Source organism: Stegostoma tigrinum, chromosome 40 (assembly GCF_030684315.1).
Source record: "Stegostoma tigrinum isolate sSteTig4 chromosome 40, sSteTig4.hap1, whole genome shotgun sequence".
Taxonomy (NCBI): domain Eukaryota; kingdom Metazoa; phylum Chordata; class Chondrichthyes; order Orectolobiformes; family Stegostomatidae; genus Stegostoma; species Stegostoma tigrinum.
In genome coordinates this window covers 2,618,444-2,642,560 of record NC_081393.1, presented here as the reverse complement: position 1 = coordinate 2,642,560, position 24,117 = coordinate 2,618,444, and the positions used below count along the sequence as shown (strand labels likewise).

At 42.8% G+C, this 24,117-nt stretch overlaps 1 protein-coding gene and 1 non-coding gene across 3 annotated transcripts in view; both read right to left on the bottom strand.

Moving 5' to 3' along the window:
* Positions 1-22,159, bottom strand: part of LOC125448106 (GDNF family receptor alpha-2-like) — a 297,306-nt gene extending 275,147 nt beyond the window's left edge. Inside the window, exons 1-2 of one of the 2 annotated variants that reach the window (XM_048523146.2) lie at positions 20,742-22,159; positions 17,466-17,765 (exon numbers count right to left, since the gene is read on the bottom strand). In XM_048523146.2, the coding sequence (XP_048379103.1) occupies positions 17,466-17,765; positions 20,742-20,781 (340 nt within the window). In that variant the 5' untranslated portion in view covers positions 20,782-22,159. Of the gene's footprint in view, positions 1-17,465; positions 17,766-18,359; positions 18,998-20,741 lie in introns of those variants that run through there. The other variant, XM_048523145.2, reaches the window with a different exon arrangement.
* Positions 976-1,082, bottom strand: LOC125448168 (U6 spliceosomal RNA). Its single transcript, XR_007246663.1, has one exon. It is a non-coding gene; the product is annotated as a U6 spliceosomal RNA (small nuclear RNA).
* Positions 22,160-24,117: the final 1,958 nt, after the last annotated feature.

The window sequence follows — 24,117 nt, the reverse complement described above, 5'->3', positions numbered from 1 at the left end:
TATCTTGCTTACTGTACTGGTGTCTTCAGTGTGGTACTTGTGGTTTGATACTTTAAGAATTGTTTTCAATTTTTCCTTGTAGAATGTGGATGCCGCTTGCTAGGCCAGTATTTATTGTCCTTCCCTCATCACCCTGGACTCCGCTCAGTAGACTGTGCTGATCTCCTGCACAAAGTTTGGACTTCTCTCAAAACTGATCTGCTTTACTCCTCGTCTCTGATTCATTCACTATCTGAGTGGCTTTCCTCGAGAATCAGGTCTTTTTTGAACTGCAATAATCTGACAAAGACTCATCAGCAATTTCAACAACAACTCCGTCTCATGAATTCTGACTTTACATCAACATTATCACATTTCTCCTTAACCTATCAAGATCAGTTTTGAAATCATCTGTAGACTCCCTGGATGCTGAACTTTTCTATTAAATCCTACTTTTTTCATGAGTTTTATTCGTTCTGAATTTGAAATAATTGTCAAAGATTTTCACTGCCTTTTCTGACGTTTATATTGCTTCCTTTACTCCATGGAACGATAACATCATCAGCTAAACTCCCAGTCAAGTGGGGAAGTATATTTACTTGTTCACCTTCTGTTTTTGTATCTAATTTGGAAGCAATTCGGTAACAGAAAAGTTGCTTTCTACAAAATGTAGAAATTTCTTATTGGCCCACCTCTTCCTGGCAATATTATTCTGATGCCAAGTCTCCCTCGTGTAATTAGATATGTTACATGTTTAAAATACTTTTACTTTGCAGAAAAACAGTTCTGCTGATGTTTTCTTGTCCTCCATGGTTAAAATGGAGGGTTCTCACCTTAATCATGGCACCAGAGTGAATCACACTGTTGAGACTTTAAAAGTGATTCCTGCCTTTTTATTAATTTACCTATTTTTGCCTCATCAACCTGTTCAGACATGTTACCACACACCTCTGGACCAGATGGGACTTGAGCATGGGTCTCTCGGACCAGTGGTAGGGATGCTACAACAGCTTCATGAATTTGTTTGTCACCCTTGCACAGGGAGCATGATAATCTGCTCTGTATTGTTCCACTTCTAAAATACGTAGTGCCACAGTGAGTACACTCCCACCGTTTTCGCAGTTTTATTGAATAACTTGGGCTTCCTGCAGTCTTAATAAAAACCATGTCCACTTTTTTAAAAGAAATCCTTCATGAGATGCGGGCATCTCCAGTGAGGCAAGCAGCCAGCATTTATTGCTCATCCTTAATTGCCCAGAGGATAGTCAACCACATTGCTCTGGGCCTAGAGTCACATGTAGGTCAGACCAGGTAAGGATGGCCTTCCTTAAAGGACATTGGTGAACTGATGGGTTTCTACAACAGTCGCCAGTGGGTTTATGACCATCATTAGACTTTTAATTCCAGATTCTTTATTGATTCTTTACTTGTCATGGGAGGATTTGAACCTGTGTTCCCAGACCATGAGCAGAGTTTCTGGACTAACATTTCAGCAATAATACCATCAGGCCATCATCTCCCCTCAATTACTGAATAGCTCCCATTATTGCAGCTTCAAGCAATGAACCATTTCCTTCACAGATTTAACTGAATAATTCCTGCTTTCTGTGGTATTTGTTATGCTCCCTCTTTCTTCAGGTTTCATCAGGTGATTCTTACTTCTCGCAGTTCATTGTGATCCCACATGATTGAGCAGGAACTCCCACCATTCCTGCACCCTCAATTAACTCTCCAAAACTTTCTTTCCTCATTAAAGCACGTCTGCTTAGGAATTTGATTGTCCCAACATTATCACCTTTGTTTTACTGGCTTTGTGACGTACCCGGATCTGTGACCTCTGATTAAAATTACTTTCATGGCCCTTTAGTTCTGTTTTTGTAACTGTACCTTATAGTGCCCAGTCCAGCGGCAGCAATACTCATTCAGAGCTCACTGACATTTTTTAACTTCTCTTTTCCAGCCTGGAACACTGTGCCTTTTTAGAAGTTTCTTTTTGCTCACCAAGGATTTTAAATGATACTCACAGAGCCTCTGATGAGCTCTGATTCAGCAATGTTCCCAGAAACGGCTACCTTTGTAATACAGCCCATATCTGTTTTGGGACAACTAATCCTCCTTCAGCAGGGAGTTTAAACCACTCCTCTTACATTACACCTCTCACCATGTCCAAAATGCTTTTACTGTTCACTGGGCTATACTTCCCTAGTTGAGTATTGCCAAAAGGGTTTCTTCTTTAGGGTTCTGAAGTGTTCAGTTCTCTCCTGCTAATTGTGCTGCATGAGTAAATAGATTAAAGCTGAAAATGAAGATCTCACACTTTTTTGTGTGAGCATGCCAGCTTCTGACTATGAATTTCTCATGATGAATGTTGCTGTCATCATCTTAAGTGTAGGAAACTATCGGACCTGCCTGGTCTGATGTGGTATTTCCAATCTAACTAGAAGAGTCTTGTGTATTGTAAAAGATATAGAGTAGAATCCAATCAGACTCTGAGCAATGTAGGCTATCATGAGATGTGTGGCAGGATCAGGCATTATGTTTAATGAGGTCCATCTTGACACGGAGATTGTGCCTCAGAATCCTGTATACTTTTCTCAAGCACGATGAGGAGATTCTCGTTTGGCACCAGGCAGTTCCCACCTGATGCTTATTGTGTGTCAATGCCTTGTTAAAAGTTCACTTTGCAATGGTTTGTGACCTTATCAAACACCCTACACAAACTAGGTGGCAGCAAAGTTTGACGTGGAAACCAGAGTATGTTTTTAGTGGGTTCAATGCACTGCTTGCTGCATAAAGCCTCCAAGTGTACACCGAGCAGCAATACCTCCGGCAGTCTCCATCGACACCAGCCGTTCACACCCCACAACTACAGACTATAGTATCTGACATACCTTAGCCTTTATGAACCCTTGTGATATTTTTCCAATCCACTTACAGGATGCTTCTCCACTTCACAGTTTCACCAGCAACTTGTATTGTCATGTTGCAGCAAAGACACTTCATGCTCATGCACACATCCAGCTCATGGACTGGACCTGGCTGCATCTATTGGCTCATTTAGTGCTACTGGAACACACTCTTATTCTGAGCCTACCTGGATGTTCTCAGCATCCTTGCCTTGTATTGTCAGCCAGTCAAGGGAGGTGGCCTTCACCCGGGAGATCCCAGTCAAGTAAGAACAAACTCAGATAATCAGTCCAAACCCTGCTCAGGGCAGTCAATGCCCCGAGATCCTTTGCCCATAAGGAGTGAGGAGCTGAATGACAGGCAACACTTCACCTGTCTTCGCTGTATCAGCCCTTCTGTGTGATGTTTTGCTGTGAGAGTGCGAGAGTGAGTGTGAGTGAGTGAGTGTGAGAGTGAGAGTGAGAGTGAGAGTGACACACAAAGGCAATACAGGCAAGATGAAAGTATGTGGCACAGCCATTACTGTTGGTGTAGGTGGGGAGGTTTCCCAAGCGTGTGACAAGGCCACGCAGAGGGTGTACAAGGTTAGTGGTACATGGGTAATGGTCGGTGAGGGTCATTTGGGAAAATATGGCTTGCATTAGCGACAGTGGTAGATCTTGAGTCTTGGTGTGAGTGTGTCAAGTATCAGAGACAAGAGTGCGAGGTATCAGAGAGGAGATGGTGACACTTAAGCCGGAAGAGTGGAGAGGGATTATGACCTTGCTCTTATACGGCCGTGCATTCATCCAGGTGACTAAGACTGCTCTAATCTGCTGGTTCTGGGGGGGGGGGGGGGGGGGGAAGAGAAGAGGAGATCCTGCCTATGCTCCCGACTGTTCAGCAGGAGCACCTAGGAACATGCCCGCAAAATGGGGGGCTGATTTACCCTTGTCTGTCATGCCCATGCAACACAGCTCCAGACTCACAGCACTTATACCGGTGTACGACAGTTATTTGAATATGATGCATATGATTAAATTCACTCTGGCCTTCCACTTGTGTGGTGTAAACATCACTTGACTACTTGTCAGCCCAAACCTAGATATTCCCCAGGTCTTGCCCCACTGGACATGGCCTGCTTCAGTGTCTGTGATGTCATAAATGGAGCTAAACATCGTTCTTTTGGCTGTGACCTCTTCTAACCTTAAGATTTCTGTGTTCTCTGTTGGTTAATTAATCCTCACTGGAAGTTAACTTCATTTCCTGGTACCCTTTTATCCACTCTGCTTGTTACATTCTCAAAGAACACTGATAACTTAATCAAATATTATTTCCCTTTCCTAAAACCATGTTGTCTGTACCTGATTATATTATGAATTGTCTGCATATCCTGCTGCCACCTGTTTAATATGGGATTCTAGTGTCTTCCTAGTAACAGATGTTTAGTTGATTGGCCTAGAGTTTCCTTCTTTCACTCTCCCTCCTTACTTTAACCCATGTTACATTTGCTGTTTTCTAATACGGAGGCTACAACGCATCATCCTCACACACTTCCGCCATCGACAATCAGACCCCACCAAAGAAATGTTTCCATACCCACCCTTGTTTGCCTTCCGGAGAGACCACTCTCTCCGGGACTCCCTTGTCCGCTCCACACTCCCATCCAACCCCACCACACCCGGCACTTTCCCCTGCAACCGCAGGAAGTGCTACACCTGCCCCCACACCTCCACCCTCACCCCCATCCCAGGCCCCAAGATGACTTTCCACATCACACAGATGTTCACCTGCACATCTGCCAATGTGGTATACTGCATCCACTGTACCCGGTGTGGCTTCCTCTACATTGGGGAAACCAAGCAGACGCTTGGGGACCGCTTTGCAGAACACCTCCGCTCAGTTTGCAACAAACAACTGCACCTCCCAGTCGCAAACCCACTCCCCCTCCCATTCTTTAGATGACATGTCAATCCTGAGCTTCCTGCAGTGCCACAATGATGCCACCCGAAGGTTGCAGAAACAGCAACTCATATTCCGCTTAGGAACCCTGCAGCCCAATGGTATCAATGTGGATTTCACAAGCTTCAAACTCTCCCCTCCTCCCACTGCATCCCAAAACCAGCCCAGCTCATCCCCGCCTCCCTAACCTGTTCTTTCTCTCACCAATCCCCTCCTCCCACCTCAAGCCACACCTCCATTCCCTACCTCCTAAGCTCATCCCACCCCCTTTTGACCTGTCCGTCCACCCCAGACTGACCTATCTCCTCCCTACCTCTCCATATACCTATACTCACCTCTACAGGCTCCATCCCTGCCCTTCTAACTTGTCTGTCTCCTCAGCACCTATCTTCTCCTCTATCCATCTTCTATCTGCCTCCCCCTCTCTCCCTATTTATTTCAGAACCCTCTCCCCATCCCCCTCGCTGATGAAGGGTCTAGGCCCGAAACGTCAGCTTTTGTGCTCCTAAGATGCAGCTTGGCCTGCTGTGTTCATCCAGCTCCACACTTTGTTATCTGGTTCACTTATGTCCTTTTGGGAAGGAAACTGCCAACTTTACCTGGTGTGTCCGACATGTGACTCCAGATCCACAACAATGTGGCTGACTCTTAACTGCCCTCTGGACAATTAGGGATGGGCAATAAATGCTGCCTAGATAACAATGCCCTCATCACATGAATGAATAAAGGAAAAAAAAACAAAAAACAAACTATGTTCTCTTTCCCCTCAGCCCATCCCGGTGAGTCTGGGTCTGTCTGTCAAGTCTGGCAGTCAGATACACCATTGTTCTGCCATTCTCATATTCTGATCACATAACATGAAATATCAACATCCTTTCTCCCCAGAACGCCGCCCATCATCCCCACTATTGCTTAAATGCTGCCCTCCTCCACACATCTCGTCAGCTCTGATGAAGAGGCATCTAGATTTGAAACAGTAGCTTGCTTTCTCACCAGAGATTCTGCCTGATTCACTGCGATCTCCAACACTTTTTTTGTTTTCAGACTGGTATCGGACACTACCATTGACTGACTGTCCTGGGAACTCCTGAGCAAAAGCAATCTCCCTTTACATGACCAAGATCTGCTGACAACCATAACAAGCCTCCTGGCTTTGTGGCTATGCTAAATGATAAGGTAAGGTAGATGTAATACAGCCTGGGAGTTCTAGTTGAGGGGGCTAAATGCAAAAAAGCAAGGCAAGACAACAGAAGGCATAGATGCTGTAAGCATCCACGTGGGATCAGAGTGAATTGCAGCATTTAACAAGCGATAACCACAACCACCCCCCCCCACAACCCAAATTGGCAACTTGGCGTAAGCATGAAAGATGGAACAAGATACTTTCAAAGTCAAGATGGACCTCAAATCTACTACAAATCCTGCCATAGACCCAGACATAAGTGATAATGGGAACTGCAGATGCTGGAGAATCCAAGATAACAAAGTGTGGGGCTGGATGAACACAGCAGGCCAAGCAGCATCTCAGGAACACAAAAGCTGACGTTTTGGGCTTAGACCCTCTGATCCTCTCTGATGAAGGGTCTAGGCCCAAAACGTCAGCTTTTGTGCTCCTGAGATGCTGCTTGGCCTGCTGTGTTCATCCAGCCCCACACTTTGTTGTCATAGCCCCAGACAATTCTGCCCATTGTCTTTGTACAGTGTCACAAGATGCACTAGTTATGGGTCTTAAATGATGATCCTTGGTTAAGTTTCAATGGGTATCATTTTTGGAACTGAAGGCTCTGGGTTTAAATCCCATTCCAGAAACTGTAGCACAAAACTCTAGGCTAACACTGGAGTGTAGTGCGGAGGGAATCCTGCACTTTTGGAGGTGCTTTCACTCTGCTTTCCAAAGCAGACATCAAGAAAAGCATGGAAATTATCACACAAAAAAAAATTCCTCAATCAATGCTCCTACGCTGTCATTGTCACATTGTTACTTGTGCCTACAAATCGAAAATTAAAAAATGAAAATATCCCATATTACAGTAGCAATTATACTTCAAAGGTTGGCTGAGCGGCACTTTAGTACGGCCTGACATTGTGAAATGTCTCATTTGATTGCAAGTCTTTATTATTCTTTCTTATACATTGTAAGTCAAGCTTGTTTGGATAAAGCACTTCAGGAAAAGGCTTAATACTCGACAATAGATTAGAACTATCAAAATTTGGGGCAGAGAATGTTGGAAACTGACAGTAGGTTAGTTCATAGATTAATATACTGAGAGAAAAGGCTGTGTAATATTTTAATCTACGGCTTTCTTTCAAGTGCAAGAAAGACTTCTTCCAAAATCATTTAAGTTGCTTTGCTTGGTGACAGTTGGAGGGTAATCAATACTTCTCACATTCTCATCGTAGTTACCAAATTACAAAAATGCAAGACTATATCGATGCTTTCAAGATTAATTTTAGATTGCAGTATATAAAGTGGCCACCATGATCACTCATTTACTGGGTTACTTGTTTTAGGAGAGCTTACTATTTAAATCATGTTCTTTGTTGATGCATTACCCCAGAGTTCAGACAAGGCAACTTTTTGCGCACTAAATTCACTAAAATGTTGCCACGGTAATATCCTGAAATGCAACAAGTACCATCGACCACAATCACACCCACCTTCTCCCTCAATGTTGCCTTCTTCCCATCTCCAACAACTTGATCTCCCTTTCTGCCTCAATACCCTTTACCCCATCACTTCTCTAAAATCTACTTTTCCACTTTCTTACCAGCACTCTGAATCACACCCAGGAACTGTGTCTCTCACATGCATCCAGCACCATACCCTATAACTCTAAATTTCACTTACTTTGATCCCTTATCCTCCAATGCCAGCCACCCAACTTCTCCTGACTTCCCTCACTGCTCACTCTGTCCCCATATTCCTCAATTCCACTGACCCACCTTTTCCTACAACCTTAGACATGCTTACCCATCTTCACCTCATATCCCTTATCCATGCCTACCCAAGTTCTCCACATATCCTGCTGTCACTGTGTACCCACCTTGGGCTCCTCTCTCACAATCCCACCCATCTCTTTCCCATTACTCTCAATGCCATTCACTCATGCTCTCAACCCTTGCATATGCCTTAAACATGTCTAGCTACCTCCCCATATCCATCAATGCCACCATGCCCACATCTCCCTCAATGCCACCCACTCACTCTATCCCCAAATCTCTCAATTGTACCCACCCACATCTCCATATCCATCAACCCCACCTACCCAATTTCCTCACACTGTATTCCCTCATCCCTGTCCTAGCCATCTTACCAGGTACATTTGAAATCAACTCCTCAACACAATTATGCTGCACATTGACCTTCCCTGGCAGATTATTCCAAGATTTTCAAGGGAAAATACTCCACTCAATTTTCTCCTAATTCAGCCTTGTGCCTTTTATTTCCCTCAGTGTCCACAGTTGCATCAAATCCACAGTTGTATCTTCAATCTTCACTCTTGAATTAAATTTCTGTTTAAACAACTGTAAAAAAAGCTCTTGTTATTCTCTGTCTCAAGAGTATCAACCAGGAGAGGCTGAAACTTTCAGGTCTCCTGACTGCAAAAGAGAGAGAGAAATGGGCTGGGGATGACCACAGTGTTCAGATTGCCTACTCTCCATTGATAATCCTCGCCAAAGTCGCAGAAATTTACATTACATTTCAGTCAGAAGTCAGAATGCCAAAACAGCAAAATTGTTGAAAATTACCCATGAGCCAAAAACTGCTCAACTTGATCATGACCAAGCAAGAGTTGTCTGTAAATTAGATTGGGGATTGAAAGACAATCAATTATCTTTATCAAACACCATTTAATAATCAGCCGAAGATAAAGCAAATACTCTTAAGAGTTTATTCAAGCAGCAGTCCTGCAAATGAATGTCTCTTTCAATATTTATTCAATGTAGCCGAAGCTTTGCCGAGTACTTTGTGAAAGCTAATGGTTTAATTATTTATTTTGATTCAGAGGCAGAATAAGAAGTTCTTAATTCTTTCATATTACTTAATAACACACAAATTCAAGCAAACATTGCAATAGCAAGATTTGTTTTCACTAGGTTTGATGAATTGGTTGAAGAAAAATTCAAGCTAGCTTCAGGAACGTGAGGAGAGGGCTATTCTTGCCCTCATGTCACTCAGGGACATCTCCATTGATCTGTACCCTAACCTGATTTGCCTGCCTTGGTTCCATATCCATGAATGCGCTTTGCCCAAAAATTACCTATGAACCTCAGTTTGGAAATTTACTTCAGACTACATTTTATTTGAGGAAATGCTTCTTCATAGTCTCATGCAAATTTCATGATTAGGTTGCCGTGTTCTGCACTTTGCCCACTACCACAGCAAACACTTTCCTTTATTGATCATATTAGCCTCTCTAGGCATCATAATGCCTTTGTCTTTTCTACCCAATTTTTCCTAACTTGTTTTCCAAATGTACATTCACTGGAGGACTGGCGCACTTTAAATAATCCCAAGGAAAGCAGATCTTGAAATATAGTTGGCAAATAGGGCCACAGTAATGAGGAATTTCTCAATTAAATCTGCTGCCTTGAAATCCATGAACTGAATGAGATGGGAGGGGCAAAGAAATGGGAGGAAAGCAGAGGAAAATTGACTTTAATAGAACCTGTTGTGATGTAAGTTGTGTGGTGTATATATTTTAATATCATTTACTTTGGAGTTTGGATTTTGAACAAGTAGGATTTGGGTTTTGGTCTGTGTCTGTGAAGGGTTTTAATGATCATATTGTAAGGTTTTCTGAAGCCATCACATTTTTTTTAAAAAATGTGAGGTATTGTTCTTGGAGACTGATGAGAATTTGTTGACATGGGGAGACTTTTTAAGAAGTGAACAAAGTAAACAGTTTAGTGTAACACGGTGTAGAGCTGGAGGAGCACAGCAGACCAGGCAGCATCAGAGGAGCAGGAAAGTTGATGTTTCAGGTCAGGACCTGACAGCTATAATCCCACTGCAAAGCCCAGCAGCAGCAGTTCTTACGATCTCTGGGTGAGTTATAACCCTAGTGCGAAACTAGAAGGGTCCCAACCCAAAACGTCAACTTTCCTACTCTTCTGATGCTGCCTGGCCTGCTGTGCTCCTACAGCTTCACATTGTGTTATCTCTGACCCCAGCACTGGCCATTTCTTACTCTCTCTGAAACAGTGTAGTGTATAGGTTTCAATTAGATGTGTCTAGAATTATGACTTTGGCTTCACGGTATGCTTAGTTTAGCCTAGCCTTTTCGTTTTGGTTTGCAGCAGTCCTGGTTTCTCCTGAAGAAAGGAGATACTTTAGATTCCTAATTTGAAGAAACTGCTCAGAAGTAGTTCACCTCAGTGTAAACAGTTTAGTTTGAAAATTCCAGACCATATGTGTTTCCTTAAAACCCTGAATGGGGTTTTTGAAACTGTGTAAGTCTAAGCACAATTGTATGAATACTCAAGGAAGACACTAAGATACACAGGACAAGTAATTTAAGCATCAGTCAAGCTAAGCTCCATGGATTTAATAGGAAAGGGAATTTCTGCTAAGGTGAGTAACATAAAGAGTTGATATTGGGATTAATAAGATTGTATTTTACCATGTGTTATGGCTCCTCTAGCAGGACAGCATTCCCTCAGAACTACTCAGAGAGTGCTGGCTTCATTATGTGCTCAACATTCTGAAGTGGAGATCAAATCCATGATCTAGGATAGAGAAGATCAATGCCTGTCATGAAGCTCATGTAATTTTCTTTCCATTAATTTCAGATCTGTTCAGTGGAGTGTAACAGATATGCACACAGCACCAGGCATTGGACAACAAAATCCCAGTTTCTGTTAACCACTGATTTAACATAAGCATGTCTTGAAATTAAAATAACTTACTTAAGATTCAAGGAAGCAGTATGAAGACAAAATGCTACCTATTTGGCATTCTAGAACGAATTTGGTTGAAGCTGTTTTTGTTGTGCGTTTAATGTCTGTCAGACTGTGTTTGAATCTTACAACAAGGCAGTGACTTGTTTATGTTTCAAAGCTACTGAGACACAATACCTACTTGCCAAAATTGCTGTGATCTGAAATGGTCACTATGTTTTTTAACAATGAGCCAAAATTAAAGTCCAAGGCTATTTAGTTCAAAGCAATAAAAGGGAAATAACAAGCTCAACTGAAAAGCAGTGATCAGCCAATACAAAACTTCAGATATTAAAATCTGAAGATTGTTGAAAAGAAAGATAGAAGAAAGGCCAACCAAGTGTGGAATTTTGCAGGCTTGAGATGCTAGGAAGAGCTCAATTGAAATTGGAGAATGTCCAAGGAGAGAGCTTGACAGCATGGAATCAGGTAGCAAGAAAATGTTTCAAATATTTCAGGCTAAAGGAGCAAGAAAGAGAAAAACCACTATGACTATTCAACTACTATATTCTAAACTAGTGAAAGATAGAAGAAACCCGACTTGAGATCAACAGAAAGATACACTCAAATAAGAGACAGAGATTGGAGGCTTGACGTGAGAAATAGGGTATTACCCCTGGATCAAATTCATTAAATGCTTTAGAAGAGCCGAGCCAGATATGATGGAATCTATGTTTAAGTTTTAATCTAATCAATTTACAAAGAATTGAGAGATATTTAGCAAACAAGAATTATCTGAAGTGACTAGCAGCAGCTTTAGAAGGAAAAGGTGAGCTAAAATTATTTAGCTTCCAACTATGGCAACTTTTCTCCGAATTTACAACTAGACTTAAACAATCTAGCACGGTGTGCATCTGAAATGAACACACTCACATAATCAGGCACAGTATATTGAACAAAGGATGTTATAAAAATTAGCACCTTATGATTTCTCCCACAGTCATTCTACCCACTAAAATAAAACGAATCAAATGTTTGCTTTAATTTTTCATTGTTCTGCACAACCAACATGGTTCATACAGCTTAGGGGAAGCATGGCTAATATTGTTGCCTCCTGAACTCAAAATTATCAGAGGGAGGTTAGAGTGAGTGCAGAGAGAGGTGAAGGAGTCAGGGTTTGGGACAGTGAGAGTGAAGGTGTAGATGACATTAAAATGAGCACAGTGAGGTGATATCACTCAGTCCTCGCAGACCAGAAAGCTACTCTGTCATTAGAGAGAGATGACTGGTGGTGGTTTAACCTGAGGGTCACTGGGCCTCAGGCAAGGGGAGAAATTGAGAAGGAGGGACCTTCATGGTAAACTTAGCTAGTACAGGAATTGAATCCAAGCTGTTGGCATTACTGTGCATCACAAATCAGCTGTCCAGCTGACTGAGCTAACTAATGGCGCAGTTTCAACATTTTCTGACTTTTAATTTGAAATTCCACTTACTTGTTTGTCAAGGCAAAATCTTATAAGAAATTGAATTCAACAATAATCTGAGGAAATTGGAGTCATTAACCAAGCAGCAAGTCTCATGCAGTGTCTGAGATAACAAGGTGTGGAGCTGGATGAACATAACAGGCCAAGCAGCATCAGAGGAGCAGGAAAGCTGACATTTCGGGCCTAGACCCTTCTTCAGAAATGGAGGAAGGGAAGGGTGATCTGAAATAAATAGGGAGAGAAGGGGAGGCTGATAGAAGATGGATAGATAGGTGGATAGGAGACAGACAAGTTAAAGAGGTGGGGATGGAGCCAGTAAAGGTGAGTGTAGGTGGGGAGGTAGGGAGGGGATAGGTCAGTCCAGGGAGGACAAACAGGTCAAGGGGCGGAATGAGGTTAGTAGGTAGGAGATGGGTGTGGGGCTTGAGGTGGGAGGAGGGGATGGGTGGGAGGAATGACAGATTAGGGAGGCGGGGATGAGCTGGGCTAGTTTTGGGATGCGGTAGGGGGGAGGGGAGATTTTGAAGCTTGCGAAGTCCACATTGATATCATTGGGCTGCAGGGATCCCAAGCGGAATATGAGTTGCTGTTCCTGGGGTTCAGGTGTAGATGACATTAAAATGAGCACAGTGAGGTGATATCACTCAGTCCTCGCAGACCAGAAAGCTACTCTGTCATTAGAGAGAGATGACTGGTGGTGGTTTAACCTGAGGGTCACTGGGCCTCAGGCAAGGGGAGAAATTGAGAAGGAGGGACCTTCATGGTAAACTTAGCTAGTACAGGAATTGAATCCAAGCTGTTGGCATTACTGTGCATCACAAATCAGCTGTCCAGGTAGCATCATTGTGGCACTGCAGGAGGCCCAGGATGGAAATGTCATTGGCAGAATGGGAGGGGGAGTTGAAATGGTTCACGACTGAGAGGTGCAGTTGTTTATTGCGAGACGAGCGGAGGTGTTCTGCAAAGCGGTCCCCAAGCCTCTGCTTGGTTTCCCCGATGTAGAGGGGACCACAACGGGAGCAGTGGATGCAGTATACCACAGTAGCAGATGTGTAGGTGAACATCTGCTTGATGTGGAAAGTCATCTTGGGGCCTGGTATGTGGGTGAGGGGGGAGGTGTAGCAATTCCTGCGGTTGCAGGGAGTGTCTAATTCATGCAGTGTGTCTAATTGCTGTGACCTTTTCAAACCATTGATGACATTTCTTTTGAAAGGAAAGACGTATTTTTATGCATTTGACAATAGTCAGTCATATTCAGTAAAAGGCAATTGATTTCAAAACATCCTGGAGTACTTTTCAAAAGTATGTTTGAATGAGACATCAGGTTAATGCATTTCAAGCCTCTTAATGTTTTCCTTAAGATAGAGGGCAGCACTTTCTTAGGAAAACAGGAACACGAGAGATTTTTGAGAGCGCGAAGCAATTTGAGGGCAGTACTAGATTAAGTGGCAAGTCAGGTGGACTTCTTAGTCTTGAGCAGTCCACATTTTTTAAGATTTATAAGCACAGGGTGAGACGTTTGAAAATTTGTAGATGATAGGCAAGCATTCACCCGAGCCAACTCAAGAAGGCTCAAGCTAGGTCAGCTAGGACTTCCCTATCCAGATTTGGCATCTCCACAATGGTTTTCAGCTTCCCCTGTTCCAGAATAGTATCTGAAAAGGTTTTGTCACTGCAGTAAGTAATAAGGATCTTTGATATCATTATTCTGTGACACAGTCACACATGAGGCCACCTTATTCCAAAATTGGGAATTTTATTGAGAAAAGTCAGATCGATGCTCCCCGTGTCACTGGTACAGTAATTCAGAGGAGCATCCTAACAGAAAGAACATGGGTTTAAATCTCATCACAACAACGAGTGAAACTTAACTTCAATAAGCCTGGAATTAAAATGCTGTATGCAGTAAGGTGACTGTCAAATCATCATTGGTAGCCATAAAGGTTTGTGTTCTTCAATTATGTTCTTTCAGGAAAGGAAATCTGCTTTCCTTACCAAGTCTGGCCTACATGGGATTCCAGATCTTCAGAAACATAGTTGACTTTTAACTGCCTCCAGAAATGGTCGAGCAAGCTAATCAGATCAACAGAAGTTAGGAGTGGGCAACAAATGTTGGATTTTCAGCATGCCCATGTCCACTGTAAGGATTATTTTTTAAGTTTCCAAAAACTGAAATCCTTAAGCATCCTCTCAGCCATCTGGATAGAATCCCTACAGTGCAGAAGCAGACAATTTGGCCTATCGAGTCCACATCAACTGTCTGAAATGCTCTCACCCAGCCCCACCCCACCTATCCTGTAACCCTGCATTTCCTGTGGTTAGACAACCTAGCCTGCACATCCGTGGGCCCTGAGTAATTTAGCATGGCCAATCCACCAATCGCACTGCAATCCACGAGAAGAAACTGGAGTACCCAGAAAAAACCCTCAGACATGGGGCTATTGTGCAAATTCCACACAGACGGTTGCTGGAGGTTGGAATCAAATCCAGGCCCCTGGCTGCGTAAGGTAGCAGTGCTAACCACTGAGCCACCGTGCCACCCAAATTCATAGCAACACAGATAGTTAAAACTGAAAGTTAATTCCACAGAACTTGCAGTTCCTATGGTAGATCACCAAAGGCTCTCAGGCCTTTGTGAAATAAAGTGAGAGTCTTTATGTTTCAGAAGCCAGAAAGAACAAAGTGAACAACTCCTAGAGATTTCAATCTAACTCCATTTTGAAAGGCTGTCATGAAACTTGTGTTATCAAATTCGCTTGTAAAATTATGGTTGGAAACAAGTGGACATTAGATGATTAGGAGAATCTTTGAGGGATCTGTAAAACTAGGCAGCTTTTGGTAATGCACCCTTCAATGAGGCTAGAGGAGAACTGGTCAAACCAGAACCATGACAGTTCTCTTCCCTTCAACCCATGCTCAGTACAAGGTCCAGCTTCCTTGCAGTTTATTGGCTCTTTTAACTGAGTTGAGTAAATTATGGAGAAGACAGCTCAACGTTTACTACCTTGTATCATTTGAATCCAAGTCGTTCACTTTTCCATGACCTCTGAAGTATTTTGAGTATAAGTGTTTTCATATCCGATTAGAATTCCTTACCTAGTTGTGCCATTTTCTTGCAAATCTTCTGATTCCTTTAAAAGGCTGCAGCTCAAATAAACCTTGTGAAAATCTAAATAAGGCAAGCTGCTGAAGGAGGTCATCTGGGGGTCATTAAACTTCTTATTTTTGAATTAAATTGTGGTCAATCCCCTCTTAGATTGGTCTCCTTCAATATTATACTGATTAGGACAGTGTTTCAACCACATCCAGTCAGTCAATCTACACTGTACATAATTAAATCACACAATTAGAAGTGGAAGAGACAAGATCAGTATCCAGAACTGAAGTAGATTATACCAAGGCTCTACCTTGGCCTCGTCCTATAAATCTCCTGTTCAAATTACTGCAACAATATGTCAAGCGCATTAATTCTTTGAGGGATTTTTTGACCCTCCTGTATGAAGCTCAATGCTGTACATTTTGATCATCAACTATTAATGATCATTAATTTAAGTCAGTCTCATTTTACAATATTAATTAAACTAAAGCATTTCTGTAAAACTTAGTTACTTTAATTAACAAAATATAGCCGGGTGTTTTGCATTGAAGATGACTTGGAACACATGAAAGGCAATCTGCCAATGTCTATTTTTAACTGCGTCACTGTCAGGAGTGTGGAACTAGTAGTTAGGTTCAATGCTGGCCAGTGCAAAGACTGTATTTGACTGCACACTCCAGGTGTTGTTTTTAAGAATACTGTCAAGTACAACTGGAAGAACAGAATAGACAGGGAAAAGCCTTTATTTGTTCTGAGGTGGTGAGGCATTTCTTGCCCCTCCCTAGTTGTCCCTTTGAGCAAGTGTTGATGAACCACCCACGATGAAGTGGCTTGTTAGAGAATTTCAGAGCGCTGTTACAAATCAGCGATATCACTGCGGGCCAGATGTGGTGAGGACAGCAGGTTTCTTTCCTGAAGGACATTAGTGAACTATAAGGGTTTCTGCAACAGTCCAATAGTTCTCTGGTTATTAGGAATAAAATTAGAATTTTATTCCTGATCTATTAATTAATGAATTGACTTCAAACGTCCCCTGGCATAGACGGATTTAAATTCTGGAAAATGCGTCCTGACTGATGGATCACTTGTCCACTAATGTCATTTTGCAACCATTCCCAGTGATGAGGAGACATTTTATTTAATGGTGGCTAGAGACAGTTTACCATGCAGTACACAGCTCCAACCAGATTTGATGACTCTTTATGGTCTCTAATCTCAACTTGTCATTGAATGACAGAATAGTTGCAGGACAGGAGGAGGCCAGTCAACTGATTGTGTCTGTGACAGTTCTCTTTGGATCTAATCATGTTGTTCCACTCCCCAACCTTCTCACCTGAACAGTGCAGTATTTTTCTTTTCGGATAACAATTACATTCTTTCTTGTAAGCCTGGAATAAAACCTGCTTCCATCAAATATTCAGGCATTGTGCCCACATCCTAAGAGCTTGTTGCATGAAAGTTATTCCTCCTGTTGCTATTGTTGTTTTTTTTAAATCAATTACCTTAAAAATGTCTCCTCAATTATTCTACTTCTCAACACATTTTTCTCTCCCTTCTCTGTTCAAATCCTCATGATTTTGAAATTCTCCAATGAATTTTTTTCAGCCTTCCAAAAGGAGAAGTCTCCAATCTCTCAAATTTATCCTCATTATTGAACTCTGTCATCCCTGAAACTATTTTTCTAAATCTTTCCTGCACCCTACTGAATGCCTTCATATGCTTCCTAAAGCATGGTGCCCAGAACAAGATGCCAACACTTCATTTGAGGCTGAACTAGTGGTCTATACAAGTTTAACAAAACTTCCCTTCCTTTATACTCGATGCCACTATTAATACCTTTGTTAAGAGCTCTCTTAACAGGCTCACCACCTTCAAAAACTGATGCACATGTACACGCAGGTCCCTCTGCCCTCAGACCCCCTTTTAGAATTAGACTTGTTACTTTATATTTTCTTCCGCATTCTTTTTCACAAAATAAATCACTTCATACTTCTGTGCATAAAATTTCGTTTGTCAAATGTCTGTTCATTCCACCAATCTGTTGTACCCTTTGGAAGTTCCAGCCTGTGGTCTTTACAGTTTACAAGTTTATGAATGAAATTTCTCAAACTGCCAGAATGGAACATTGAACTGACTTTAGCTGAATTATTTTTGCTATGGTGACAATCGATGTTTACCTTGCTGTAAACTGTGATGAATACTCCAGTAGATGGCCAGGCACTGTTTCTCTTTCTTCATTGCTCGTTTGCACTGGCATTCGAACAGTGGGCTTTGCTGCACTGCCACCATGGCAGCGATGCACTCGTTTTTGGCCTCAGGACCAAACAGCATGGCAGCCTTTCCCGCGAGGCACTGCCGTAGGGTCCGGTAGCGGCTGCTGCAGCCAGGTTCAGCCGCGCAGAACTCGTTGGCCCGAACGCAGTCCACTCTCCAGGTACTTGGCAGGACAGGATCCCCAGCTGAACGCAGCACCTCATCTGCACACGGTGGCGGGGAAGGCGGTGGAGTGGGAGAAAAGAAGAGGTGAAGAGCAAATTTTTTTTTAAAAAAGTGAGAAGTGCAATATGAATGCAATTTTAACGAGAAATGCACGCAGATAATATCATTAATTCATTGACGAGAAATATAGCCAGGTCATGTGTCATGAATTCACTGACTGGAATCATTTGTGAGATCCTGACCAGCTAATAATCTATTGATAGAAGCCTTTCATGTAACCTTAGTTGGGAATATAACCAGGTAATATGCTATTTATCCACCGATAGGAGCCATTAATTCAATCCTAGCTGGAAATTAACCACGAAATGTGCCTCCAATCACTGATGTTTGTGTGTACAGTTTTCATAAACACAATAACTATTTAAAAGATGCATAGACCAACATTTAAGTCACCTGCAATTTGCAAAATGTATTTAATGCCTTGAAAGAACGCTGAGCTATAATTCCAGATGATTATCAGCGTCCGCATGCTAAGACAAATATCACTATCTCTTAATTGTATTAAATTTTCCCTGAATTTTGAGGCTTTAGTTCCGTTGTAGTAAGTACTCCTCTAAAATGGACCCATTTACCATGCTTTACTTGAATGCTGGTAAATATTGGAGTCTGTGTTCTCGTTGAGCATCTCAAGATTAGTTTTACCGTCCTTTCCTGCACCACGCAATTTGTGACTCTCCCCACTCCCGGACCTACTCTCTCGCCATTTGCTTCCGCTGAATTCGCGCTCCCATTTAAGAGCCATGCCATGAAAAACACGTCTCAGAAGCGCTCCGACTTTTCTTGTCCATTCTTTTCAATTACTTTCAAACGTCTCTTCGTCCCTGGCCGCCTCCCAAGATCAGATAGGGAAGAAACGAGTGGGAGCACTTAATAAACATGCGGATGGTAGAAGTCCCGATGTTGCTGAACTGCCGGGACTCGCAGTTCCACCAGAGCAGAACTCAGGCTTCGGAGTGAATCTGGATGTTGAACAGAAACGCAAGTCCTGCAGAAGGAAGCGGAGAGTGGGTGCGTTGGGAGTGGCAATAGGCCATAACCCGGGGTCGGTAGAAGAGAGAGGGCACGATTCGGACAGTCAGGGAGTGATGAAGATTTGCAGCAACTCGGAGTAATCCGGAAGCAGGATCTGTACTAATTAGCAAGCTGCATTTATGTTTTATATTTTTAATCTCCTTCTATTTTCCAAGTAATTTCACCTGGCAGCGTCAGCATTTAGTAGTGTAAAATATTTGAACTTGGAGGATATAATATTTTAATACTTATTTATGCTTCCTTAAGAAGGAAAATTCCACAAAACCCGTATCCTTAATAAAGTCATGTTTTTAGGAACGGAACCACAGCTTTCAGTGAGTGGGGACTGACGACATTGGATCCTAAAACAAGTTGATTGAATCAGTAGCATTCTCTTTTCAATACTGCACTTAGGTTTGATTAATTTTCCCTGGAGTTTGGAGTAGAGGAGAGGAGCTAAAGAAGTCGGACAACACCTCGTGCCTGTGTTCATTCTGTAAGGAAAAACAGGAGATTGGCACTCGGTCATTGCAGTTATTGAACACGTGGGTGCAAGTACGGTGGGCCGAATGGCCTTCCGTGATTACTCCACATTCCAGAGTTCCCTTCTCTCCTTTCAAAGTCACTTCATTCTCAGAAGCTATTCAACCTTGTCCGCTCTAAATTTTCACTTTACTGTGCTATTGATGCAAAAGGAAACATCTTCACTGATTTAGCAGCGGAGTTTTTGTGTGCGTGTGGTCGGAGTTTCATCTCTTGTCATATGCAGACATGCACTGTCTCTATCAATAACATTACAGCCGCGGATAGATTCCGAAACCATAGCAGCACAGCGAGTGGGTTCACCACGGCAAGTAAGCAATGGGATTCCATTTCCGCGGTCACAACGTTGCCTGTTCCAACAGGAGCAGATTGTAGCCGCCTTTTCTCCCTTCTAGTCCATTTGTTTGCACTCATCCTTGTTTATCTCTCGGTTACTTTTCCCTCAGTTCTGCAAATATTTAATCCAGCGGCTCCCGCACTTGCTCTCTCCCCGTCCGCATTTTGGGATCTTATTTTCATGACTCCACCTCCTTTCTTAGGACATCATTTTTTCATCCTCCAGACGAGTTTAGGTTTATGGTTTAATGGTCGCATTACACTGAGCTCCACCATTCCTCTCTGCGCTGCTCCCGATTTCCGTCTCGTTGTCTCCCTCCACCGTTCTCCCCTCATGATTAAGAACTTTACCTCTCCCAATGACATCTCCATCCATTCTCACATAATTTACGACGCAGAAACAGACCGTTCGGCCCAACCGCTACATTCTAGTCTTCATGCGTCATACCAGTCGCTTCTCACCCTCTCTTCGTAGTCAATCAGTGCAGCCTTTTTCTCATTTTGATCCGGTGTTTGTCAAATTTCCACGTTCATATATCGTGCAACTTATTGTAAACAGCCAAATTTATTGTTGTAATTACCCCGCTTTGATTGTTAGCATCGGCAATTTCTAGGGCAAATAGATAAAATGCTCAAACCTGGCGATTCTGATGAATAAATTCCTGCAGATCTCGCCCAGAGAAACAAAGATTCTTCCAAATGGTTAAAATTTGTCTCCAGCTATCGGTGTGGATGAAGCCGACATTCGCCCGCTTTGAAGCCCGTGATTACATTTGGCACAACTTTTTAACCCTGCCTGGTTCGACGCTTACAGCCAGAACTGAATGGAGATGGCATCTTACCCTGTCCTGCTCTAACCCCCACCCCCTCTCTCTGTCTCCACGTTCGTTAAAGGTTCCAGTCAACTATCTCTCGACTCTCCCTGTCACTGAAACTACATTTAATAAAGCGACTTTACCCTGGTCGCCTTGCAAGTTGACTTTCTGTCGAAGCACCTGACACTTGGTCTCCGCGCCTTCCCAAATTTTCCAACAAGCAGAATATTGTTGAAATGGCCCACTCACCTATAAAAATCAGAAAGATGAAGAGGTTTACACAGATCATGGTAGATTCTCAGCAGATTTGGTGTTGATTTTTGGAGTGGTTTAACCTCTGGGTATGAGGAGGATTTTAACTGAACTGTAAACAGACATCAGTCTCTCAGTCCGCTGATGATGCTCCTTGGATTCCACATCGAAATGACCGTGCAGCCATCTCCCATCTCACACTCCCCAAACAAAACGCATAACATTCACATTGGAGGAGTTACTATCAGTATGATTAGGAGAAACAAGATTGATTTTATTGTTTAAGTATCAGCCCCTGGAAAAAGAGGTCGGTCCACTTCGCAGCGCCAACTAAATCCACCGGCTCCCCACACGGCTCCTCACTTCCACCAGCCTTCTCAAACAGTGTCTCCTACTGTACAATCCTCTTAAACGGGCACTTTCGACAGTCCAGCCTTGCAATTTCTGTTGGGCTCGCTTCCAGGGTCAGGTCCAAATGGAATTAAAATGCCTTTGTTGCCAACTTTAGTCTCCTGTCCTCTCTTAATTTGATATATGTAATTCGTCCAAAACTCCCCCTGCTCTGAGAGCCGTGGAGAGACGTCTCCTTTAAGAGGGCTTCTGGTGATCACAGAAATAGAAATGATAACTTGGTTTATAGATCTTTGCTGAGAATAAGAGCATCGATTCTCTTTCCCACCGGAGGCTGACTCCGATTTAAAACGCTGTTGCAATTAACTTAATGAAAATCCTCGCATTGTTTTCCACCTCCTGAGCAGCTGAGTTCTGGAGCAAAAAACTTGACTCGTGGACCGAGCAGACAGGAGAGAAAATTCAGATTTGCAATACCGCTTCGCCTCTGTCCCAGTAAATCGCTGTACACACACAGAGAGGATGATCCCCCTCCGAACACTGGGCGATGGGATACAGCAAGAACTCGAGGAAAATGGGGAACAGTTTCTTCCCCGAGACTGTTCCTTTTGGAAGGGGAGGAGAGCTGACAGAGGTCTGAGGGAACCTGGAGAACAAAGACGAGAGAAGCAGCTGGCGTCAGAATGAACGCAAGCGAGAGGCTTGGACTGAACGTGTATGTGTGCGAGACGGAGAGCTCAGCATTGCCTCTGAATTGAAACTGGAGCGTCGGGAATGTACTGTACAAGGCTACAGCATGATACTTTGTCCCTCTCCCTCTTCAAATCACCGGCGCTATTTTATGGAATTTTATTGTGGTTTATTCCATTTTGCATTCATCCCTTCTCCAGATCGTTTACGGCTTGTTTCGTTTAACTCTTTCCCTTTAATCATTCTTTATTTTCTAACAATAAATTCCGAAAGTTCTTCCAGTCCGCATTCATCTGCGGTCACCGCTTTCCGTAGTGTTACCCGGTGTCCTAAGAGGATCGTCAAAGCAAATGCTCGGTGTCCTTGGGCGCATTCTGGCCTCTTGTGTCCCAGTGCAGGACTGGAGGAACGCTGCACTGACGGAGCATGTTATATCCTGGCCCACCTGACCTTGTGAATGTAAAACCTGCCACTGCACCATTGAAAGAAGACCAACAATAATGGGCACTTAGTTACGTTGCACCTTTAATGAAACGGAAAGTCCCTTTGCAGAGGAGAAAAATCAGAAAAGTTCTCCCCAGTGTCCCAGACCAATATTTAATCCTTTAAGCAATTTATGCGTTGCTGTTTGTGGGCTTCTTCTGTGCACAAATTGATTGCTGCATGTCCTATAGTACAACAATGACTGTGTTTTAATAATATACCCACAATATAAGACAGTCACCATGAAATCCAATAGGTTATTCTTAAAAGACCTCTCCTCACCAAAAGTGATGAGAATGTGGAAGTTGTTACTACAGGGAGTGTTTAAAATTAATTGCGCAAATGCATTTACCAGAAAGTCAGACAAGAAAATGACAGGCAAGGGAGTAGAGGGTTACCATGATTGATTTATCTGTGGAAAGATGGGATAAGGCTTGAAGAGATCATTAACACTGGAACGATTTGCTTCTGTGCTGCACATCGAATTTGATTATTGGGTGTGAAGTGTTTTTCAAGACAACCTGAGGTTATGAAGTTGCATTATAAATGTGAGGCTTTTACTCTTGATTTTGTTTCCCTCCAACTGGCCATGGAGTTCAGCTGGTAACTCCAGCAGAGAAAGCATCTCAATTAGTTAACTGGATAATTCTCGGGAATGAATCATACATGGCTGGTAATTATTTAGTAATGGGACTGAACACTGGCCTGAGAGTGACCTCTAGTGTACAATTTACATATACGATTAGTCAGGGATTCCACAAGTCGAAATCACAGATGTCGATTACAAGGTGTAGAGCTGGATGAACACAGCAAGCCAAGCAGCATTTTAGAAGTAGGAAAGCCGACGTTTCGGGCCTTGACATTTACAGTTTCCTCCAGGAAAACAACCCTACATGAAGGCACACCCAACACAGTGCGATGTGTGCGCACAAGAATACATAACTCACGCTCAAAAACACAAAACTCTCTCGTCTCACCCATACACACTCTCCCACCCAAGAGACTCAGAATTATATCACAACGTGAGCCAATAGTTTTACTAACTTCACAATCCCTGACGAAAAGGGACGATGATAAATTTAAGCTCCTTCTTTAAATACCGGTTGCAATTAGAAAACACAAAATGACACTATTTGTGTAGTTCTCATTCCACGTTGACAAAGAAAAATATGCAATCCACCTGATGAAACAGTGATTGTTATTCAATTCACAGAAACCTCAAGGCGATTTGAATCAATAATCACTCCTGATAGTGATGAGCTAAATTAGTAATAAATTAATTAGACTTTGACACATTTATTTTGTGACAATTCAAAAATGAAATGTTAGGCATTGAGTATAGAGAGCTGTCTAAGTCCTGTGCAGTGTAACCTAGAATGGAGATGGAAGACTTCATCCAAAATCCTTCACTCCTCCTCTCAGGCTCCTCTTTCTCAGCAGCTCACCACACCATTAGCACAACAAGTGATGGAAGTGATAATGGGAACTGCAGATGCTGGAGAATCCAAGATAATAAAATGTGAGGCTGGATGAACACAGCAGGCCAAGCAGCATCTCAGGAGCACAAAGCCTCTCTGATGAAGGGCCTAGGCCCGAAACGTCAGCTTTTGTGCTCCTGAGATGCTGCTTGGCCTGCTGTGTTCATCCAGCCTCACATTTTATTATCTTAAGTGATGGAAGTGTGTCGTCATGCTCCCAGACCTAGCCAGCCTAAGAATCGATCTTCCTTTGAAGGGTTAGAAATTATTCAATATTTATAGGATGTAAGAGTGGGAGAGATTGCTCGCCAACGATGAGATGGAGAAAACATTGGAGCCTCTACCGTCGTTAGCTGTAACTGCATGCAATA